Source organism: Hipposideros armiger, unplaced genomic scaffold, assembly GCF_001890085.2.
Source record: "Hipposideros armiger isolate ML-2016 unplaced genomic scaffold, ASM189008v1 scaffold_4, whole genome shotgun sequence".
Lineage (NCBI taxonomy): Eukaryota > Metazoa > Chordata > Mammalia > Chiroptera > Hipposideridae > Hipposideros > Hipposideros armiger.
In genome coordinates, this window is record NW_017731354.1 from 7,743,891 (window position 1) to 7,764,213 (window position 20,323).

Here is a 20,323-nt window from a genome sequence, read left to right on the forward strand (position 1 = left end):
AGTGATCAGCAAGTCCCAATGGATCAAAAACTTTAGGGTTAGAAATCGAGTAAGGGATTTGGATTTATTTTCATTCCTTCCTTTCCTATTTGTGCATTTTAAACATTCTGTAAACTGGGCTTTTGTGTTTTTTTATCCTGTTAGTAAATTTTGAAAATTCCAAATTTCTGTTAGGGAGAGAAAATTTGGATCTCCGAACTGAGTGCCTGTTTCTGGGACAGGCAGTATCTGTCCTCTGGATTCGTTGTCTAAGGGGAGAAGTGGACCTTTTATACAGTGTGATAGCCATATTAGCACAGATTTGTGTAGCAGGCAGTATCTACCTTGTCTGCGATGGGGACGGAAGCTTGTCAGGCCTCAATGGATGAAAAGTTAGCAAGTTGCTGAGGTGTGGAAGGAAGGGTATCCAGGAAGAAGCAAATATGGGAAGAAAAACTGTGTCCTTGAGGTGGTAAGGTTAGATCACTGTCTTGCTGTGTTAAGGAGTGTAACTGGATCTTAAAGGCCTTTATGTGGTATTTGTATTGATATTGCTATTGCTTAGAGAAACATACACATATAATACATATAGCAAATGGACTCTTAAAAAAACGTTAATATCATGAAGAAATAGTGGATGGTGGGGAAGGTACTGTAATGGAGTAAAAGAAACCATAGAGACATGGCAGCCAAATGCAGTACAAGACTTTCAGTAGTTCCTATATAGAAAAGTACAGCTATAAAGGACATATTTTGGGACAAGTGGAAAAATGTAATGTGGATTTTAATGTTAATATTCACCTTTAAATTTCCATTAAATTTCTTTGGTATTGATGATGGTAGTGGATTATGTAATTCCCTATGTGCTTAAAGTATTCAGAGGTGAAATGTGTCAGTAACTTACTTTCAAATGGTTCAACTAAAGAAATATAGAGAGAGCCAATGAGGTAAATGGTGTAATAAATGGGTGTTTTTTGTACTAGTCTTCCAACTTTTCCGTAAGCTTGAAATCTTTTAAAATGGAAAGTTGGGGAAAACAAGATAGCAAAACTTTTTCTATAATAATGATACAATGAAATAAACTTAACTCTTATAGAACAATTATTTAACTTGAATTAAGAGATCTTTTAAAACTGGAATGAAGACCAAATATTAAGAGATAATTTCTCTAACCATTACATAAGTTTAATCTAATTCCAGTGACATTCCCAGTGGGATTGTGAAAACTGGGAATAAAAATGGCAGTAGCCACAAAAAGCAAGTGGAGTTGGAGGAAATGCCTCTGACATTTCCTCTAATACGAGATCTTCATCCTATAGCCAAATAAATTCCAAGTGGATTAAAGTTTGAAATTAAAATAAAAAATGAATCAGTCAGAATACTCAATTCAAAAGAAGGTCAAAAAAGGAGGAAAGTAGAACATAGAAGAAAATAGCAAACAAATAGCAATTAAATCTGAGTGGCCTAAATATATTAAAAGATAGAAATTTTAAGATTGGACAAAAGAAGCAAGACCCAACTATTTATTGCTTACATGTAACGCACTTTAAGTATAAAGACACAAATTAAAAGGGTAATAACCCAAATGTCCTGTTAACCCATGAATAAAGTATATTATCCATAGGATGAAATATGACTCCAATGAAAAAGTCCTGATAAATGTACAATATTGACGGACCTTGAAAATACGCTAAGTGAAATAAGCCAGTTACAAAAAGATAAATATTGTATGACTTCATTTATATGAAATGTCCAGAATGGGAAAATTTATAGAAGCAGAAAGTAGGTTAGTGATTGCCTAGGGTTGCAGGGAATGGAGGGCTTCCGCTAATGGGTACAGAGTTTCTTTCTGGGGTGATGAATGTGGTAATGGTTGCACAACTCTGGGAACTTACTAAAGCCATGGATCTGTACACTTCAAATGGTTGAAACATGGTGTGTGAATTATATCGCAGTAAAGCTGTTCTTTTTTTTGTTTGTTTTTTTTTAAAGATTTTTATTGGGGTATTGGGGGGAAGGGAACAGCTGGAGAATTGGGGGAAGGGGAACAGACAAGTTGCTGTCGTTTTGTTCTTCAGTCTAGTTGTGAAGGACGTTGCTTCACTGGCCCAAGTTGGCACCATCATTGCGCTCTTCCCTGGCGAGGCAGATTAGTCGCCGGCTTCTGGACAGCCGCTCACTGCAGCTGCTGGCCGCTCACGCTGGCTGCTGGCTATACACGGTAGCCCATGGCAACCCACTGCAGCAGGGGCTGCAGCCCATGCCGTCGCCAGAAATTCACGGCAGCCCAGCTCCAGGTTGAGCTGTTGTTCAGCATCTTAGCTGTGGAGGGCAGTGTCACTGGCCCACATATGTGGGATCCGAACCGGGGCCCTCTGGCATCCCAAGCCAGCTCTTAACCAATGCGCCACTCGGCCGGCCCGCAGTAAAGCTGTTTTTTAAAGTAAAAGCATGGACAAAGTTACATGCCACTAACTAATCAAAAGAAAGCTTGGAATGCTCTATTAATATCATTAATATTAATATCTGAACATAGATTTCAGAGCAAAGAATATTATCAGTGATGATAGAGAGGATATATATTCCTAAATAGAGAGAAACCGTTTATATTCTAGAGATCTCAACATAACTGATAGAAAAAAGTAGACAAAGCCAGTAAGGATATTCAAGATGTGAACATTATCATCAACCAACCAGACTGACTGACATTTGTAGAACACTCCAATAGCACCAAGTGCACATGGAACATTTACTTAGACGGACCACATTCTGGACCATAAAACAAGCCTCAGTAAGTTACAAAGGATTCAGGCAATGTATTTTCTCTGACCACAGTGGAATTAAATCAGAAATCATTACCAAAGATGCCTAGAAAACCCCCCAAATTTTGGAAACGAAATTGCATTTCTGTTGGTCAAAGAAAAAAAACAAGAAAAATTGGAAAATATTTTGAACTAAATGAAAACCTAACATATCAAAATTTGTGGAATGCAGGAAAAGCAGTGCTAAGAGGGAAATTTATAGCACTAAATACTGTATTAGAAAGAAGGTCTCAAATTAGTGACCTAAGATTTCACCCTAAACAACTAGGAAAGGAGTGGAAATCAATGAAATAGATGACAGCTCAACGTAGAGGAAATTAAGGCCATTAAAAGTTAAGGGTTTTTTCTTCAGAAGATTAAAAACAATTGATACATCTCTCTATATACTAATCAGTAAAGAAAAGACATGTTACCAATATCAGAAATGAGAGAGATAAGTACAGGTCTTACAGACATTAAAAGTATGATGAAGGATAAAAACCAACTTTCTGCCAATAAATGTGATAATGCAGATGAAATGGACCAATTCCTTGAAAGACAAATTTCCAAAATACTCAAGAAGTAGTCTTAACAGCCCTATTATCTATTTTTTTTAAATCCAACATTTATTCGTCATAAAACTCTCACGGAACTTTCTCAGCCTGATAAATATATTTTAAAAATCTATAGCTAACATCATACTTATGCTAAAAGACTAATGCCTTCCCTCTAAGATAAGAATTTCTACTCTTACTCCTCCTATTCAAAACTGTAACTGTAGGTCCTCGCATACACAATAAGGCGAGATAGAGAAGGCATACAGACTGAAAAGAAAATAGTCTCTATTCACAACATGATTTTCTATGTAGAAAAATCAAAATTTACAAAAAGTTACTGGAAGAAAAATGAAAATCTACAAAAAGTTACTGGAACTAATAAGATCAGAAAGGTTACATGAGTAATTACAAAAATCAAATGTATTTCTACATATTAGTAATGAGTAATCAGAAGAAGAAAAATTAAAAAACATGGTAACTATAAATAGCATTAAAAATTAAATACTTACAGATAGGCCTGATGAAAGATGTACAGACTCATACCCTGAAAACCACAGAATCTTGGTAAAAAATTAAAGACTGAGAAAATGGAGAGATATATCATGTTCATGAATTGGAAAACAATATCAAGATGTCAGTTTTCTCCCACTTGATCTATAAATTCACCCCAATTCCTCTCAAAATCCCAGCAGTATTATTTGTATAAATTAACAAACTGGTTCCAAACTGTACATGAAAATGCAAAGTAACTAGAATTAAAACAATTTTGAAAAACTTGAAGGACTCACACTATCTGATTTCAAGACTTACTATAAAGCTACAGTAATCAACAGTGTGGTATTGGTGAAAAAATAGACATATAGATCAATAGACTGGAATAGAACCCAGAAATAGTCCACACATATATGGCCAACTGATTTTCAACAAGTTGCAAAAGCAATTCAGTGGAGAAAAGATAGCTTTTTCAACAGATGGTGCTGACATAAGTGGATATCCATATACAAAAATAATAGTAAACATGCACCCAGACTGCACCACATACAAAAACTAACTCAAAATGGACCACAGACCTAAATGTAAAACCTAGGACTATGAAACTCAGAAGTTAAACCATAGGAGAAAATCTTTGTGAACATAGGTTACACAGATTTCTTAGATACAGCATCGAAAGCACAGTCTATAAATGATTGATAAATTGGATTTCATCAAAATTAAGAATTTCTGCTCTTTAAAAGATAGAAAAAGCAAGCTAGACTGGGAGAACAGTTTACAAATCTCATATCTGATAAAGGAATTGTATCTACAATATATAAAGGATTATCAAAACTCAAAAGAAAACGAACCAAATTTAAAAGTGGACTAAAGATTTGAACACACTTCACCCATTATGTGCCTAGGAGAATGGCTACAATCTAAAAAATGACAACAAATGCCGCCGATGATGTGGAGCGATGGGGACTTGTATATATTGTTGGTGTGTAGCCATTATACCTGGAAAGTAGTATGGCGGTTTCTTATAAAGTTAAACATCCCTTTACCATATAACCAGTAATCTCACCCTAGGTGTTTAGCCAAGTGGAGTGAAAACTTAGGTTCATACAAAAACGTGCTCATGAATGTTTATGACTTTATTTCTAATTGCCGGAAAGTAGAAAACAACCCCAATGTCCTTCAACTAATTAATGGATAAACCTGTGGTAGACCCAGCAAAGATTACTACTTTGCAATAAAAAGGCACAAACTACTGCGACACTTAGAAACATAAATGAATCTCAAACACATTAATGCTTAAGTGAGAGGCCACTTACCATACGATCCCATTTCTGTGACACTGTGGAAATGGCAAAACTATAGGGACAAGGAATTGTCATGGTTGCCTGGGGGTGGGGTAACTAGGAATGCAAGTTTTTTGGAGTGAAGGAACTGTTTTATAGCTTTATTGTGGTGATTATATGACTATTTGTCATATATGTAGAACTTACAAGGGTGAATTTTACTGTATGTGAATTTTTAAAACAAAAAAAGTTAGGTTAAACATCCAGATTAGTAGCTTTTAATCCTGCCTGTACAATATCACCACCTAGGGAGGTTTCAGAAAAATTCTCTCACAGAATTGAGAGTTAATCCAGTAAATGAAAGCAATATTAGACTGTTGGTTGGAGAAAGATTTGTCATCATGACTTAATAGGTGATAGCTGAGATCAAGGAAGAATATTACAAAGTGGGAAGTGCCTTGGGTGTAGAACTACCCTATAACATCCTAACATTTAAACGGCCGTGAAAAAAGAATTATCAAATAACACACAAGATCAGTTAAGATGACTGATCATTAATGACACGTGTCAGGGCAGTCTCAGGGGATTGGTACAGCTTGTTGAATAAAACATTATGGTAACATCGCTTATAGTATTAAACAATTGGGATTAAATAATATCTGATTAAACTATGATACAGACATACTATAGAATACTATCTAGCAGGTAAAGAGATGTCATCTATACCGGGGACGCCAAAAAATGTATACAAGTGGACACTTTGGTCACCATTGCTCAAGCAGTAGTTCGCCGTCATCAGAAGTGTCTGGATGCTGATGGGAACCACTTTAAGCACCTCTTGTAACTGTAGAAGTCAAACGTGACTTGTATTCATCTTTTGTTATTGATATATATTACAATTTTAATACTATTTTCCTTTCTTAAAATGTGTATACATTTTTTTGGCACCCTCTGTATATACTAATAATGGGAAGACCTAAGACAATTTCCTATAGTAAATGCATGTGAATATGCTCAGTATGATTTCCGTAAGAAAACATGGGCAATGAAGCAGCACATGGAAAAAAAAATTTTAAATGAAACTACCAGAAAATAATGTGGTAAACTGACTTTTGGGGCTTTGGAGAAACTTAATGCTAAAAGCACTATGAACAGATCCGGTCTGTAGCACTCTGGCAGTGTTTTTTGCAATAGGAGTTCCTCAAAGAAAATAATTTGCCTAACTTTTCTCAGTTCTCCCAAGGATAACATGTAACTAGTACATACAAGATCTTACTAATAAATTACCCACAATGGATACTTTAGGGAATTAAGGCTTACTTCTCTTGTGGAATTCTAGTTGAGAATGGCTGCTAAAAATCTAGTAATATTAGACTAAAAAAAAAGGCACACTACTGTGAAAAATCATTTTCTTTTTAATCATTCTATTTTAAAAAAATGGAAAATGGTGATGTATGGAGTTGATTAAATATGGCATACAGTGTGATGCTCTATAGCTGTTGTAAAAAAAAAAATCACAAGTTTGTGAGCTCTTATATTGTTGAAAAGTATCCATCAAAAGCACCTCTGGAACGTGTTAAAAAATGGAAATAGTCTTCCTCCACCCCAGACAGTCTCAGCCAGCTGAGAAGTGAAATTGGAAGCATATATAATTTAGTAGTGCTTTTCTCAAGGAAGATGTTGAAACACTTCAAGGTAAACTGCCTAACTCATTTGAGGTTCTTTGCCTCAACAATGAATTATGTGTATTAGCATTTTAAAGTTTTTACATCTATTTTACCCCACTCTAGAGACTGACAGAAATTAACAGTATGATACGGACAGGAGAAACTCCAACCAAAAAGAGAGGGATTCTTTTGGAAGATGGAAGTGAATCACCTGCCAAAAGAATTTGCCCAGAAAATCATTCTGCCTTATTGCGCCGTCTCCAAGATGTAGCTAATGACCGAGGTTCCCACTGAGGTTAGTCTGTTGCATTGAAACTGTCTTCTCACAAACTGTTTAACAGCATCATTTAATGCATGTTAGATTATGGGGCTCTTCCTTAATCCTTCCAGTATCCTTAGGATATTTTTATTCATCCCATCTGCCTTTTTTTTCCTACCACGAGTGCTTGCCATAAAGGCTGCTTGGAATCCAAACTGGGATTTTTTTTTAACTCTTTGGCAAAGCTTTTACAAGTATTGCAGAAAAGGAAGCATATTCAAGACTGTGTATGAGGTCTCTGTTGACATGCTGCAGAAGAGGAGCTGTGTTTCAATTCATTCCTACCTGTTTTGTGGTCAGCTCTGGCCCTCATGAAAAGCAAAACAAAAACTAGGAATTTTGTGCTAAGACACTTGGAGGAGTGGGAGATTTTCGCACTCCTGAGACTGAACAAGGGAGAGAGCCCAGATCCAGATGTCCTAGCTTACCAGCCCGTCTCCCACTCCCTATGTGTAATTCTCCCCTCCCCCGTCAGGTGTGGTGCAGTGTGACAGGTGCTTGATTGTTGGCTGTGCAATGTGTGCGTGAACTTGTATAAGAAGTGGCACTTTAGGGCTATGAAAAGCATGATTTTGTAACCCAGATTTTGCTGTATATTTGTGATGGCACTTTCTACAATGTGAACTTACATTAAGTACAAAACTTCTAGGCTGAACACTATCTTTGATGCTTTTGTACTTTTTTTAAACTGTTAAAGCCCCAGTAGCCACCTTTTGGGCATATGTTTTAAATTCTCCAGTGTGCGTTTTTCCGGTTAATAGGGATCAGCTGGCTAAACGAAGATTTTAAATCAAGTTGAATTAAGGGAATTAATATGAAAAATTATGACCTCTTCCTTTAGGAGACAGGTATCCAAAAGACATGTGTCTACTAAAGTGATATATTTTAAAATATATCTTTGAGTGTGTTCCTGGCAGTTTAAAAAAGTAGGTTGGAGAATTTAGGTTTTTATTAGTACATAGTACCATTTATACAAATTAGAAAAGGTTATTTAACAGCTATTGAATTATCTATATATACCTTTATTAATCACTATTGTTCCAGCAGTTTTCAAGTTAAATGAATAATCTTATTAGGGAGAAAATTCAATTGTAAATTGAATCAGTATAAACAAAGTTACTAGGTAACTTCATATTGCTCTGAGAGAAATATGGAACTTACACTGTTCAACTAGAATAGTGTTCTGCAAAAATATTTATAAAACCTCTCTAGATACTTACTGCTACTGTAATTTTATATGAAAATAAGTGTATTTTTCAATAAAGCATTTATAAGTTAATCTGTTTAATTATATTGAGAAAAAGATATTTAGTTTCTTGCATAAATGACAAAGAACCATCATTTATTGGTTTATTTTGTCTCTACAAAACACATTAGTCATTCATCACTTAAATATTTGACTTCATTAGAAACCGTTTTAACACTTTTTCTCCTTCCTGCCATAAAAAATACAGTAATTTGCTTAAAAAAAACAACTCTGAACAAGTGTTCTGGTTTCCTCTCACACCAATACGTACCTCAGTGATAGCATTTTATAAATCAGTAAGACAGTAGGCTGAAGACTGAGGTTCAGATGATCTTCCAATTCAAAAGTGCTAATAAGCTACAGAACCTGCTTTCTCTATACCTCTCCTCTCCATATCCTAACATATGTACAACTGAAACCACTGATTTCAAAATCATTGTAGTGCTAATTAAACTCTGTCTACTCTGTTAGTTTAAATGAATGCCACTTACCTTTAGCATTATATTCAGAAAAATACTTAAGCCTCAAGGTCCCCAATAATTTGGAGTACTGAACTAGATAACCGCCGTAAAGACACTTCTGACAGAAGTAACGCATCACTTAAATAGAGGTTTCCGAACCTGGCTGTTAGACCTAAGCGCACATGGACGACACTGGTACCAGTCACTGTTCACACAGTTTACTCTCAGGCAGTCCCTGGCCATCGGTCAGCGTTAACCAGGCCGTGTCCGGCAGGAAAGTGCGCGGTGCACGAGGCTCACCAGCTCCTAGGTCACTACCGCTTTCTCTTCTTTACTGAAAGGTTGGACTGAGCCAGGCTTTACCCATGACAGGCCAGCGACATGAACACTTTTATTGTGCTGTTCTTCAGGCTTCTTCTAGGCACAAAGACAGACATTAAAAAATGACTGATGAGGAGGTTTCGGCACTGGACAAACTCGTTGCCAAAAAGTTACTTGTAGATAATGAGTAGTCGCCAATGATGACATTGTTGAAAGGCAACAATGAGTTAACTATTTCAAAAGTGGTTCTCTACTTACCTTCTGCGTCAGCATCTTCTCTCTCGCTTCATCATGTACAGAAGGGTTCCATGGAGAAAAGCTTAAGGGAGAGAGAAATATATAAAAACCACTGTGGCTTACTCATTTTGTGTTAACATCCACTTTTTAATACTCAGCAAGCTCCCATAACAGACCTTAACAAGGAACAATATTTTTTTTAAGATTTTTATTAAAATATAGCTAACATACAATATTATATTACTTTCAGGTAAGGAACAATACTTTTTAAATAGTCTTTAATCAGTTGTCAACACATGTTTTTAGATGTTAGCTAGATTATTTCTCACATAGTAATTACCCATTATTTAGGTTAGCTCATTTAAGCCTCACAAGAACCCCTGAAGTACTATTATTTAAAGATCAAGAAAGTGAGGCACAATCAAGTTAAGTGATTGGTCTGGGTCACCAAAGCCAGTGAGGACAAAAGCCAACCGTCTGTCTGCAGAGCTAAGGCCTTAGCCAGTGTGACACGCTGCCTCCCCAGCAACACCAGCGAGACAAAGAGCTAAATCGCCAGTGAGTTCTTCAGTTCTGTGCTCCTCCAGACACTCTTCCCCAAGATCGAACACCCTGGTGCTAAAGGAACCCACAATTTCCACTATTCAGTTTCCCTCCTTTCACCAATTCTGAATGTCAATGGGGAAACGGCAGTTTCAGAGGGGCTCCAGCTGAAACTGCCATCTGAAAAGTCTTGACATTTGAAAGAGCACAGTACAAGGATCCTCAGGAAACCAAAGTCACTGAATAGCTCGCTATTGGCATAATGTGCCAGTCAACGTAGGGCTTTTGTTGAAGGAAAGAGCCCAAGAGGTATCAGAAGTCAAGTTGACAAGAAGTAGTAAAAGTTGTAGGCTAACAGATTGTCTACACTTTCCCTTTAATACCCCATTTTAAGACCACCTGGAAAATGGACGCACAGGACTGCAAAGTATAGTTTCCTAGGTAACGTCCCACTTACCTAATGGCATAGGGGTCTTCTATTTTAGGTTGGTCAAACAGACGAGCCGCGCACACCTTAACACTGTCGACCACTTTACTTTTAAAAAGCTGAACATCTTTTTCATACCTGTGTTAAAAGTTTAAATGAAAAAGTTACCGACAGTCTACGTAGCTGCATTTTCAGGTTTCTCTCAAATCACAAAGCCGGTACGTACAGTACTGCAGCCTCTGGGTTGAGGGGGCTGGCCGTGTCGATCTTGTAGAACACTCTCCGGGCATACATCAGCACCTGCCAAATGTGGTTGTGGTTCCGCCTGCAGGGAAACAAGCATGGCTTCTGAGGCCGCCTCTTGCTGACTTACCACAAAAGGAAACACTCATTCACTAACCTCCACTTTGCAAATGCCCTCTTCACATCCAGTTCACCTGAGGTGGGGTCCACTAACGGGTGGAAGACGGGGATATCAAACACCAGGCGCTGCACGAGAGAGAGAGACGTGTCTTAGTGGAAGCCATGGAGCTCAGCAGACCCGTACAGATAGTTGAGAAAAGCTTCTGGACAAGGCAGCCATGTTACCAAGGGAAGAGCTGCCTAAAAAGGGACATGTAACTGTTTTCACATGTTTTCATAAAACTAAATTCTGCAGCGGGGAAGCCACAGCACCGGCTGCGTGCACAGACTCGGGGCTGTAGTCCAGCTTCCAGCCGCAGTGCGCATGGGCAGAGCGTGGCATGGCACAAGGTGCAGCAAAGCACAAGACTCCCCTCAAAAGACGACTGAGTAGACAAACATTAAGTATTCGCACAGGAAAAGAACCAAGAAATCTTTAAAGCGTTTTAAGCCCTCCTCACTGGCCAATGAACGAAGCCAGACTGTCTCCTACTTACTGGACAGTCGCCATCTGGGTAGTTATCGGGGATGTAAACTGTAAACTTAAACACACCATCTTGATAAAGTCCATGCCGAATGAATATTACTCCAAACCACACTGCAGGAAAAACACAAAAAGAGTTAAGGCCTGCGTTTGTGTCGGGAACCAAAGGTGCGATAAATCTGTTAGAAAGGGAGTGAATCCTTCTTACTTAATGCAGAGCGATAAGATGGCTGCACATAGACACCTGGTAACTTCTGCTTCACAACCAAGGTACTGAAACGGAAGCAGCAGAATGATGAGACTGTATGGGTGTAAGTGACACACAGACCAGACCACCCCACATTATTTTCTGAGAAGGAACAGCCCCTCGAGGGGCAGCTAGGCCCTACCACACAAGCTGCGTCTCACATGGCCCTGCCTGCTGCCTGCACTCTGGTTTCGTGACCAAGCTCAAACACAGGAGCCGAAACAGGGCCCCAGATGAAGGAATTAAAGCGAAGCAGGGATACACAAAGAAGCAAGTTTTCCTCCCAGAAATAAGCTTCCCCAAAATATCATTTTAGAAACGAAGCATAAATAATTCTGAACAGCGCAACCTGGTTTAAGTCCTGGACATCACATCCGAGGTAAAGGACAGTATTTGTAAGATTACTGCCATGTGACTGGACGATAGAGCCCACCCACACACAGTCAAAAGCCATTTTTGGACCGTCTTAGGTAATTAAGAATACAGTTCATGGAACTGCCCCACTTAGGTGGCATTTAAGTTTGAACAGCCGGGAGGCAGAGGGCCGTGTTCAGCTTGATCTGCAGTGGTCCTGGTGCAGCAGGCATGTACACTAACTGTACGCTGCTCCCCAGTTCACCCCACGACTCCGACACCTGAACTCCGGGCCGAGTAGGGAACGCTGGGTCCCAGAACAAGGGAAGACACGTGCACTGGCACAAAGGCTGCGCTGGCTGGTCTGGACCCCGTCGCCCACCGACAGCCGTGCCGCTCTGGCCCTTGCCGCTGAGCTGGGCGCCTGAACCAGCACTGCTGTGAGCAGACCTCGAGCAGGACCATGCTGAGCCAGGGCCGTAAAGCACGTGGGCCTGCCAGTCCCGAGCTGGAACTGGAAGCAGCGTACTGGACCCTAGTTGATAGTTTTCATTACCTATTTGCTATCACACTTATTTCTTTTTTTCTCTCACACTTATTTATAACCATTTTAAACTATCCCCTTTTTTAAAAAAGATTTTATTGTGGAATTGGGGGAGGGGAACAGCGTTGGGGAATCAGGGAAGGGGAACAGACAGGCAGACAAATTGCTGTTTTGTTCCTCAGTCTAGTTGTGGAGGACGTCGCGTCACTGGCCCATGCTGGCATGATCATTGTGCTCTTCCCAGCTGAGGCAATCAGTCGCCGGTCATTGGTCGGCCGCTCACAGCGGCTCCCAGCAGCTCACACCGGCTCCTGGCGGTTCACGCTGGCTGCCAGCCACTCATGTAGCTCTCGGCAGCCCACTGTAGCCCCGCTGCAGCCCATGCCATCGCCGGCGACTCACGGGAGCCCAGCTCCAGGTTGAGCTGTTGTTCATCATCTTAACCATAGAGGGCGAGCATCACTGGCCCTCAATGTGGGATCCGAACTGCAGCCTTGCTGCTCAGAGCTGGTGCTCCCAAGCGAGCTCTTAACCAGCTGAGCCACTCGCCGGCCCTAAACTACCCCATTTTTAAGTCACTAAAATTCCGCGGGTAATAGCAGCATGGTTGGCAGGTGTATCTGGTAATGTGAAGTTTGCCAGAAAGGCAGTTTTATGTTCTCATACAGACAGCACATTTAATGCCACAGTGGAGGCCTGTCCATCACTGCCCAGCCTCACACACAAGGCCTCCATTATAAAGCTATCGGGACCACTGCCACCGAGTCACACTCAGGCATTCATACTGGGGCATCAGACCCTGAGACCATTACAACACCAATACAGCAAGTTAGGGAGGCCTCAAGGGTCTTAAAATAGCTTCATGTTCAAAGAAATTTTTAAAATAGCTGAAATTAAGCATTAAATCTCCAAACTTCCTGCCCTTGTAACAAATGATCAAATCAAATGCCACCTGCACGCCTTCACTGTTTGAGCCCCTACGATGGGCCAGGGGCACTCTGCGGAAGTGCCCACCTGCTCACACTGCAGTTACATGCACCGTAACTCCCAAGTTTTCACTTCTGTGAAATGGCCTAATTCTGCCTTTGGAGGTCACAGAGATAAGTCAGATCCCCTTTCTATTGACAGACCCTCAAATTTATGAAGACAGTACTTCCTAAGCATCCTCTTCTCCAAGTCAGCAGTTCCAGCTCCTTCAGTCATTGACTGGTGAGGTCTGGCTTTCTGACCTCCACCTCCTGGGGCCATCTGCCCAGTCTGTCAGGATGCCACATACAAGGTGCTCACCACAACGGAGTGCAAAGCCTCCAGCGGGATGAGACCCGAAGACTGGACTGCCACCCTCCTACTGTTCCATCCTCTACGACCACCTCTTCAGGAGGTGGCTTCCTCACTTCATATAGACGAAGACCCAAATTAAGTCATTAGGTTCCTGACCTACTGTAGGTGCTTAATCAATCTTACTTTCTTCCTCTTGCTCTGCAGACAGACATGTAAATGAAAGCACACATTTCCCTTTGAATCTTACTTACCCAAGCTCTGAAGAATCATTACACTCATGTAACACTACTTAGGCCTTGGTTAAGAAAGATTATATTCCCTCTATTGTTCTATAAACATTAGGCTGATGATACTTGAGGGGTTTGAGCTTTAAGATTAAATAGCTGCCATTTACTGAGTCCAGTCCATCGGAATACATTTCATTCTTTACCCTCAAGAGTCATTCAAAATGTAACCAAATAGTTGGTTAAAAACTTACAATTCTGCAAGAAGAGAGTATTCCAGGTAGAAGGGTCCGTAGGAAGCATGTGTGCCATTTGTTGCCTGTGCCACTGGGGCTGGAGACGCAGGCTTAGTGATGGGCACAGCATTTTTGGGAATGGGAGGCAGCTGTTTCTTTGGAGCCGTGCGTGGAGGACTGGTTTTCACGTCCCCTGTTAATGTCTTCTCTTCACCATCAGATCGCTATTCAAGGTGAGAACATTTGTTAGGGTGATTGATTCTTAAGGCACAGGAGTACATGTGATACACTCTTAATCCTTTACCTAAAAGCTGGAATCACTCTTTTGCAAGGACACTCTGGCACCAGACTCAAGGTGACTTGTATAATGGGCCATTATAAAGGGCAAGACAAAGCCAAAGCAAAACATTAGAAAACTCATTTAACTGCACCCTATGAAGACAATAAAGCCAACTTACAAGATTTAAGTGAAAGAAATAAAGAAATGGTTTCTCCTGGTGGCCCTCAAAAGAGGGCAAGGGGTGACTAAACAATTAGACAACTGTACAAGACTAGAAAAGCCCCTGCCCAGGTATTCAGATACTGCAGGTCAGGTGCTAAGCAGCTCAAAATAAATAGTAGAGATGACAAACGAGTCACTACCTGATGTTAGCACTTGGGTTACAAACAAAGAATGAAGCTATTCTGTCACTGGCAATGGGTCTGATTTTGATCTTGTCCCTAATGGATACGTTTCCACCTTTGGACTATCACCAGCATCAACTGTCATCCACAGTAGAGACAAAGGTCTAAATGAGTCAAAGACTAAACTACCATCTCATAGGCACTTCCTTGGCTCCAGTGCAGCAAAGGATGTTTAATCAGTGGTATTAAAAATGTAAGGTGCATAAAATAAAAGATGATCAATAGCGGTGCTTTCATACAGGTGGAATTATGGGTTGTATTCATTTTTTGTTTGCATATTTTCAGCTTTCCTAAAATGTATTATTTTTGCAATTAAAAATAGACATTTTATTTAGAAAGATTAAACCAGTGCCCTCAAGTCTGGCTTGACCATATTGGACTGGCCCTTCCCAAGGCTTTTCTAACCATATAAATCTTGCCGTTTAGAAAACTACTACAATAACGTGTCACAGATTTCATTATATGTAAATATAACCTGTCAAGATAATCTTATGATTGTGATTATCAAAATGATTTCTATTATTTGAGATGCAATCTCAGTCTCAGAAACTGACTTTAACCAACAAAATAATTATTTCTCTAAAGTAAACATGAACTAAAAACACCAGGTAATCTTGTGAAGATTTCAGGCAATCTCAGTATGAATTATTTTGGCCTCTATCCTGATGCAAATGGTTTCCTCACTAAATGTATCAACTATACCTACTTTGCGTACAGAGCTTGTAGACATGCTCCAGAAAGGGTTCATAACGTGTACTCCACACAAAGAAATTCAGCGGTCTGTGACATCAAACTCTTCGTCCTCAGAATTCACGTTACCTTAAAATGAGACAGGAAAACAGAGATGTACCAACACCACAAGTTAAGACTTCAGAAATAATTGCGAATGAAATCTGACCCTCTAAAAAGAAACACAATAGAAAAGTATAAGTTATAGAAACATAGGGGAGAAGTTTTCAGAAACAGTTTCCTTTCGTCCCCCCTCTTTTGACTCCAGTTTCTCCCACCTTTAAATGCCGGCAAGAATCTGGGGGCCCGGTGCTTGGCCGGGATTCAGAATATTCAGTGACACAGTTCAGCTTTGGTGCCAGAAATGCAGAAGATGTATGTGGACTACAACAGTTGCTACTAGCATAATATCTAGGCATTTGACTACTGGGAAAGCCAGGCTCAGAATGCACTGTACCCACATAACACAAAGTCTGTCACTGTTTGCAGGGTTATGAGGAATTAAAGATCCAAGGGGGCTGAGTTAAGTGTCTGAAATGAGTTGTCTTAAGTACAAAATAATTCTTTCCAGTGAAACTAGTAGCCAAAGAAATAAGAAAAAAAACGGGAGGGAGAGCACGTAAGACAGTGAGGGATAACTGGGTCCTGTTGGGACCACCCCCAAGAAACGACCATTTTCAACCACTCGGAAGTATGAAAACTGCAGGATTATGTATATAAAGATCTGCCAAGCAATACATACAAATGCAACAGAGGAGTGCAAATGAGATATCAATATTTCACAAACGCAAATTCCACTAAAGCTTTAAGCAATGGATAAGAAAGCATGTCTCAAAGGTCACAAAGCCAGTGGGTCATTTACTAAAAATAGAAAGGAATAGAGGCAAAGGAAAAACAGCAAGCCCAGCTGTAGGAACAGCAACTTCTCTGCTCTGGCAAGTTCCCCCAGCCTGGGGTAAATCTGAAGCAGAGCGCCTTCTCTGAATTCCTGTTTGCGCCAATCAGAAGGCTGAAGGTGAAAAGGGTCGCAACATTTTACTCAATTCTTAAGAAGCAAATCATTAGAGAATCATGTAACCAATGTTCCTAATCAGGAAAAACGTGTTTTCTGGTAAGCCTTGAGACACTCACAGGTGGGTACCAGATCTCCCATGCCCCGCCAGTGCCAATTACTGCTGTTTTGATTTCCAAGATATAATGCCACCTGGTAATTAAAGGGATCAGGATCCTGGTTCCTCCACAAACCTGTTGACTTATAGCCAATAAACAGCAACTTATTGCTGAGAGCTCTCTGGAAATCTGCCTTGAAAGGTAGATTTATGACACACATGAAAATGGCTGGGACATCCCTTATTGAAGAGGGGGCCCCTCCCCTTGGGACACAGTGCCGACCACCGTGTCAATTTACCTGTAAGGTCCCCTTTCCAAATCTAACAAGTAATGATTCTGAGACTTTGCCTTTAAGAATTAAAACTTGTCCCCAGTGCCTCCTGTCTTTCAGCAGGAAGTATTGTCTACTGCTGCCTGTTTCCAGCAGCAACATAATCACCTGGAGAAATTGTAGCACGTTTTGCGGGAATAACTACACCATTTATTAGACGACTAGTCTACCCAGGCAGAGTATAGCATTTTCCAACAGGAGTGATACAGATGGAAGGAAGACACAGGATTCGTCCTAGTCAATAGGAAGGAATTTTAGAATTTCTGCGGGTTAGGCCGTACAAACAAAACATGATTGCCTGCCTTTATATCATACAGCTAAGGTGCCAGGATCCCAGACCCGTATGAATGATCCGTGCATGGCATGGGCCAAAACTTTGAGAGGGCTGCTGGTTTCCTACTGTGTGCCATAGTCCCTAAATAGGCACTACCTCCCCTTAGAAACAGCCTTAAATTCCACGTTAAGAGGCGACAGAGCAGGGCCCAGAAAAAAGACGAAAACAGCCTTGGTCCCAGCTCTCTGGGGACAGCTGGGACAGGCACCCTCGCCCTGGGCGGAAACCCATCTCCGCACACGCTGAGAATCTGGACAAACCTGTCTCGAGGTGATGCAAGACAGGGGCCATGTCTTGGCCTCACGGCTAGCTCGAGGCCGGCCCCAGCGAGTGAGACCCTCCGGTGGGGGGATGAGGGCCTCCGGGGCTCGGGGACTGCCCCCACCCCTCAGCCAGGGCACAGGGACAGAGCCGGGCGTGGGGACAGCAGTGGAGGGCGGGACCTGGACGGGGCAAACTGGTCGGGCCCGCCTCCTCCCCTCAAGCCAGCCTGGCCCAGCTCCCGGACAGCCCCCTGCGCGTGCCCGGAGCCCCTCGGCGGCTGGCGCAGCAGGTGCCTTGCAAACGCGGACAGGTGCCCAGCCCCGCCCCCGTGTCCCACTGCGGCCGCCGTCGCTAGAGTCAAAAGTGCCCAGCAGGGCAGACAAACGCCGGGCCTGAGAACGCTGGCGGCCTGAGTTTAAGGACTCCACGACCCTCGCATACCTACCAGTCAGCCTGGCAGTGCGTTTCGCCTCGGTGCCTTCAATGCAGTGTGCCCATCGGCTGAGCGCCGTCGCGACCCGACAGCATCTCTGGCTGCAGCGCCAGCCCAGCCTCCGCCTGCGCCCCGCCCCGTCCTCTCTGGGTGTCGGGCTCCGCCCCCTGCCCCAGGCCCGGCCCAGACGCTTCCGCCCAGCCTCCTGGCAGCAAGTGGCTCCCATACCTGTCGGTCATGGACGTTCTTCCGGGGGTGTTGAGACAACGGCACTCCGTCCTGCCAATCAAATCTACACTGGTCGGGTGGGGCAGCACTGGACCCTCCCCTTACGTAACAGCTCCCGGAGCGAACTGTCAGTCACGGAACTATCGGCGGGGATGGTTGAGAGGGAGACGAGCAAGCGCCTGCACATAATTGGTCACAGTGTCCGCCAGTCACCGTAGAGACCCACCCACAGGTTTGTGCGTTGCCACAGCAGCCATTCAGGGCGACTGTGACTGCGGGTTTTCCTAGCCTGAGCCGGGGCGGGGTGGGGCCGGGCACCGGACTGGGGTCCCTGAGAGACTTGGGGGCGGGGCCGGCCGCCTGCGTGACCTCCCCCGAGTCCGCCTCGTTAAGCTCCTCTGCCCCTGGTGGTGCGGCCAGGCCTGGGACCGCCGCGTCCGACCACCCTGGTCCCGGCGCCCTGGAATGAGAGGATCTTTCAGGTTGGGGGAACCTGGAAAAACCCTTTATGTAATATCGTGAAACGCCCATTTTCTGTGTCAAAGAGTGAAGGCGTTAATGGGTATCGATGATGGGAACCCAACTCCCAAGTCATCCCTTGGCGGTAGCGTGGCCAGAGGAGCTCTGGGAAAAATGTACAGATCGGACCCAACCTATGGAAGGAGAACGCGGGGTGGGGGGAGGGGCGCGTGCCGGGAAGCTATTCACATTTGTCACAAGTTCCTCTGGTGATGCTGGTACACGCACAAGTTTGGGAACTTCTCCCATGGCGCCGTAGCTCCTGGTCCTCGGGTTCTTAATTGGTTTTACCTCACAAGCCCTCACTTGGATCTGACGCCTTTACCGCCGCTCGACAGCTCTCCGCGGGAGCCATTGCAGGCGGAATGAAGTCTAAACTCAGGCCGAGCGAGAAGGCACGCCCGGGGCTGGCCGCGCTCCCGCAGCCCCGCCCTTTTTCCCACGACCGTCCCCAGACTCGCGGTGCCGCCCTGATCTTTCACACCGCCCAGCCTTTTCTTACAGCGGTGCCTTCGTGAGATGCCCCCCGCGATCTCCACCCACCTTAGCATCTCACACCCAGAAGAGCAGACAGATATTCTCTGACCAGGCTGTTTGCTCCATTTTGGGTGGCTTTAGAAATTCTGGTCAAATGACCTTGTTAAACTGGCAGGCAGCCCAGGCTCTCCTAAAGTTAATCCCAAGGGCTGGTTCTGAGGTCCGACGTCCTCCCCTCGCTGCAAGCTCTCCTAAATCACTTCCTCTTGTCCGCTGGAATACGCTTAGGAATGTTGTAAGGCCCTTAGTATCAGCCTCCGTCGTATAAAAAGGCAAGCAGGAGATCCTTTCTTCTGGCCCCAGGTGGTCTCCGGTGGCACCTCTCTGGGCCACCCCCTCACAGCCCAATTTGCAGGCTCGTCCACTCCCAAACCCTTCTGATCTCGCCCAGCGCTCCTCTTGGAAATCTCGTCCCTTCCCCCACGCTTCACGGACGACTAACATATTTCTCCAGCTCAGACCTCTCCCCTGAGCTTCGGATGAACGTATCCCACTGCCCACGTGGCATGGGATACTTCAGACACATCAGTTAGAATCTTTATGGGTGCACGTACCAGAAAACCCAACTTCAACTGGTTTAGGAGGTCTGACAATTAAGTTCGCGAACTTACCACCGTGCATCCTTACACGGGCAGCACTACACACACAGCTCGGTGAGGTTTCATAGCCTTGGTCTGCCGGTGTCTCACAGCTGTGTCCTGTCGACGTGTGGCGGTGTCTTGCTGAGTGGCGTTCATTGTTGCGTATTTTTGCATGCCGTTGCCAGAACATCTGAGCTTGAATTAGAACAACGAACAAACATCATATTTCCTGTTAAACTTGGCAAGAGTGGAAGTGAAACCAGGGACATGTTAGTCCAAGTTTATGGGGATAATGCCATGAAGAAAGCGGCAGTGTACAAATGGATCAAACATTGGTTTTGAAGGGGGAGAGCGCGTCACTGATGAAGAGAGGGCAGCGCGGCCAGTAACGAGCAGAACTGATGGAAATGTTGCAAAAATTCATCGTACTTAGCAAGGGGATTTATCCCACACAGTAGGGCCACCCCC

General features: G+C 43.0%; 2 protein-coding genes and 1 long non-coding RNA gene across 7 annotated transcripts in view; 2 read left to right on the forward strand and 1 right to left on the reverse strand.

Moving 5' to 3' along the window:
* RBL2 (RB transcriptional corepressor like 2) overlaps positions 1-8,377 on the forward strand; it is a 47,151-nt gene extending 38,774 nt beyond the window's left edge. For both annotated transcript variants that reach the window (XM_019643843.1, XM_019643853.1), the window contains exon 22: positions 6,903-8,377. In XM_019643843.1, the coding sequence (XP_019499388.1) occupies positions 6,903-7,073 (171 nt within the window). In that variant the 3' untranslated portion in view covers positions 7,074-8,377. The remainder of the gene's footprint in view (positions 1-6,902) is intronic.
* AKTIP (AKT interacting protein) lies at positions 8,044-19,046 on the reverse strand. Of its 4 annotated transcripts, none has more exons than XM_019643880.1 (10): positions 18,927-19,046; positions 15,496-15,608; positions 14,124-14,329; positions 11,428-11,492; positions 11,233-11,333; positions 10,734-10,822; positions 10,560-10,658; positions 10,364-10,471; positions 9,385-9,445; positions 8,044-9,222 (listed from the first exon to the last, which is right to left on the reverse strand). In XM_019643880.1, the coding sequence occupies exons 2-10, from the start codon at positions 15,535-15,537 to the stop codon at positions 9,112-9,114; spliced, it is 882 nt and encodes a 293-aa protein (XP_019499425.1). In that variant the 5' UTR covers positions 15,538-15,608; positions 18,927-19,046; the 3' UTR covers positions 8,044-9,111. The 4 variants fall into 4 exon arrangements, with proteins under 4 accessions (XP_019499425.1, XP_019499407.1, XP_019499417.1 ...); XM_019643862.1 differs by lacking the exon at positions 18,927-19,046 and adding an exon at positions 18,003-18,143; XM_019643872.1 differs by lacking the exon at positions 18,927-19,046 and adding an exon at positions 17,554-17,660.
* LOC109383462 (uncharacterized) overlaps positions 18,155-20,323 on the forward strand; it is a 102,015-nt gene continuing 99,846 nt past the window's right edge. The window contains exon 1 of the long non-coding RNA XR_002124181.1: positions 18,155-18,450. This is a non-coding gene — a long non-coding RNA (uncharacterized LOC109383462). The remainder of the gene's footprint in view (positions 18,451-20,323) is intronic.

Excerpts from the sequence above, each read along its gene's own strand:
- AKTIP (XM_019643880.1), bottom strand. The coding sequence starts at position 15,537 with ATGAACCCTTTCTGGAGCATGTCTACAAGCTCTGTACGCAAA. Across the intron at positions 10,659-10,733 it reads AGGGCATTTGCAAAGTGGAG|GCGGAACCACAACCACATTT; the intron begins GTTAGTGAATGA and ends GTTTCCCTGCAG. Across the intron at positions 9,446-10,363 it reads GAAGACCCCTATGCCATTAG|CTTTTCTCCATGGAACCCTT; the intron begins GTAAGTGGGACG and ends CTCTCCCTTAAG.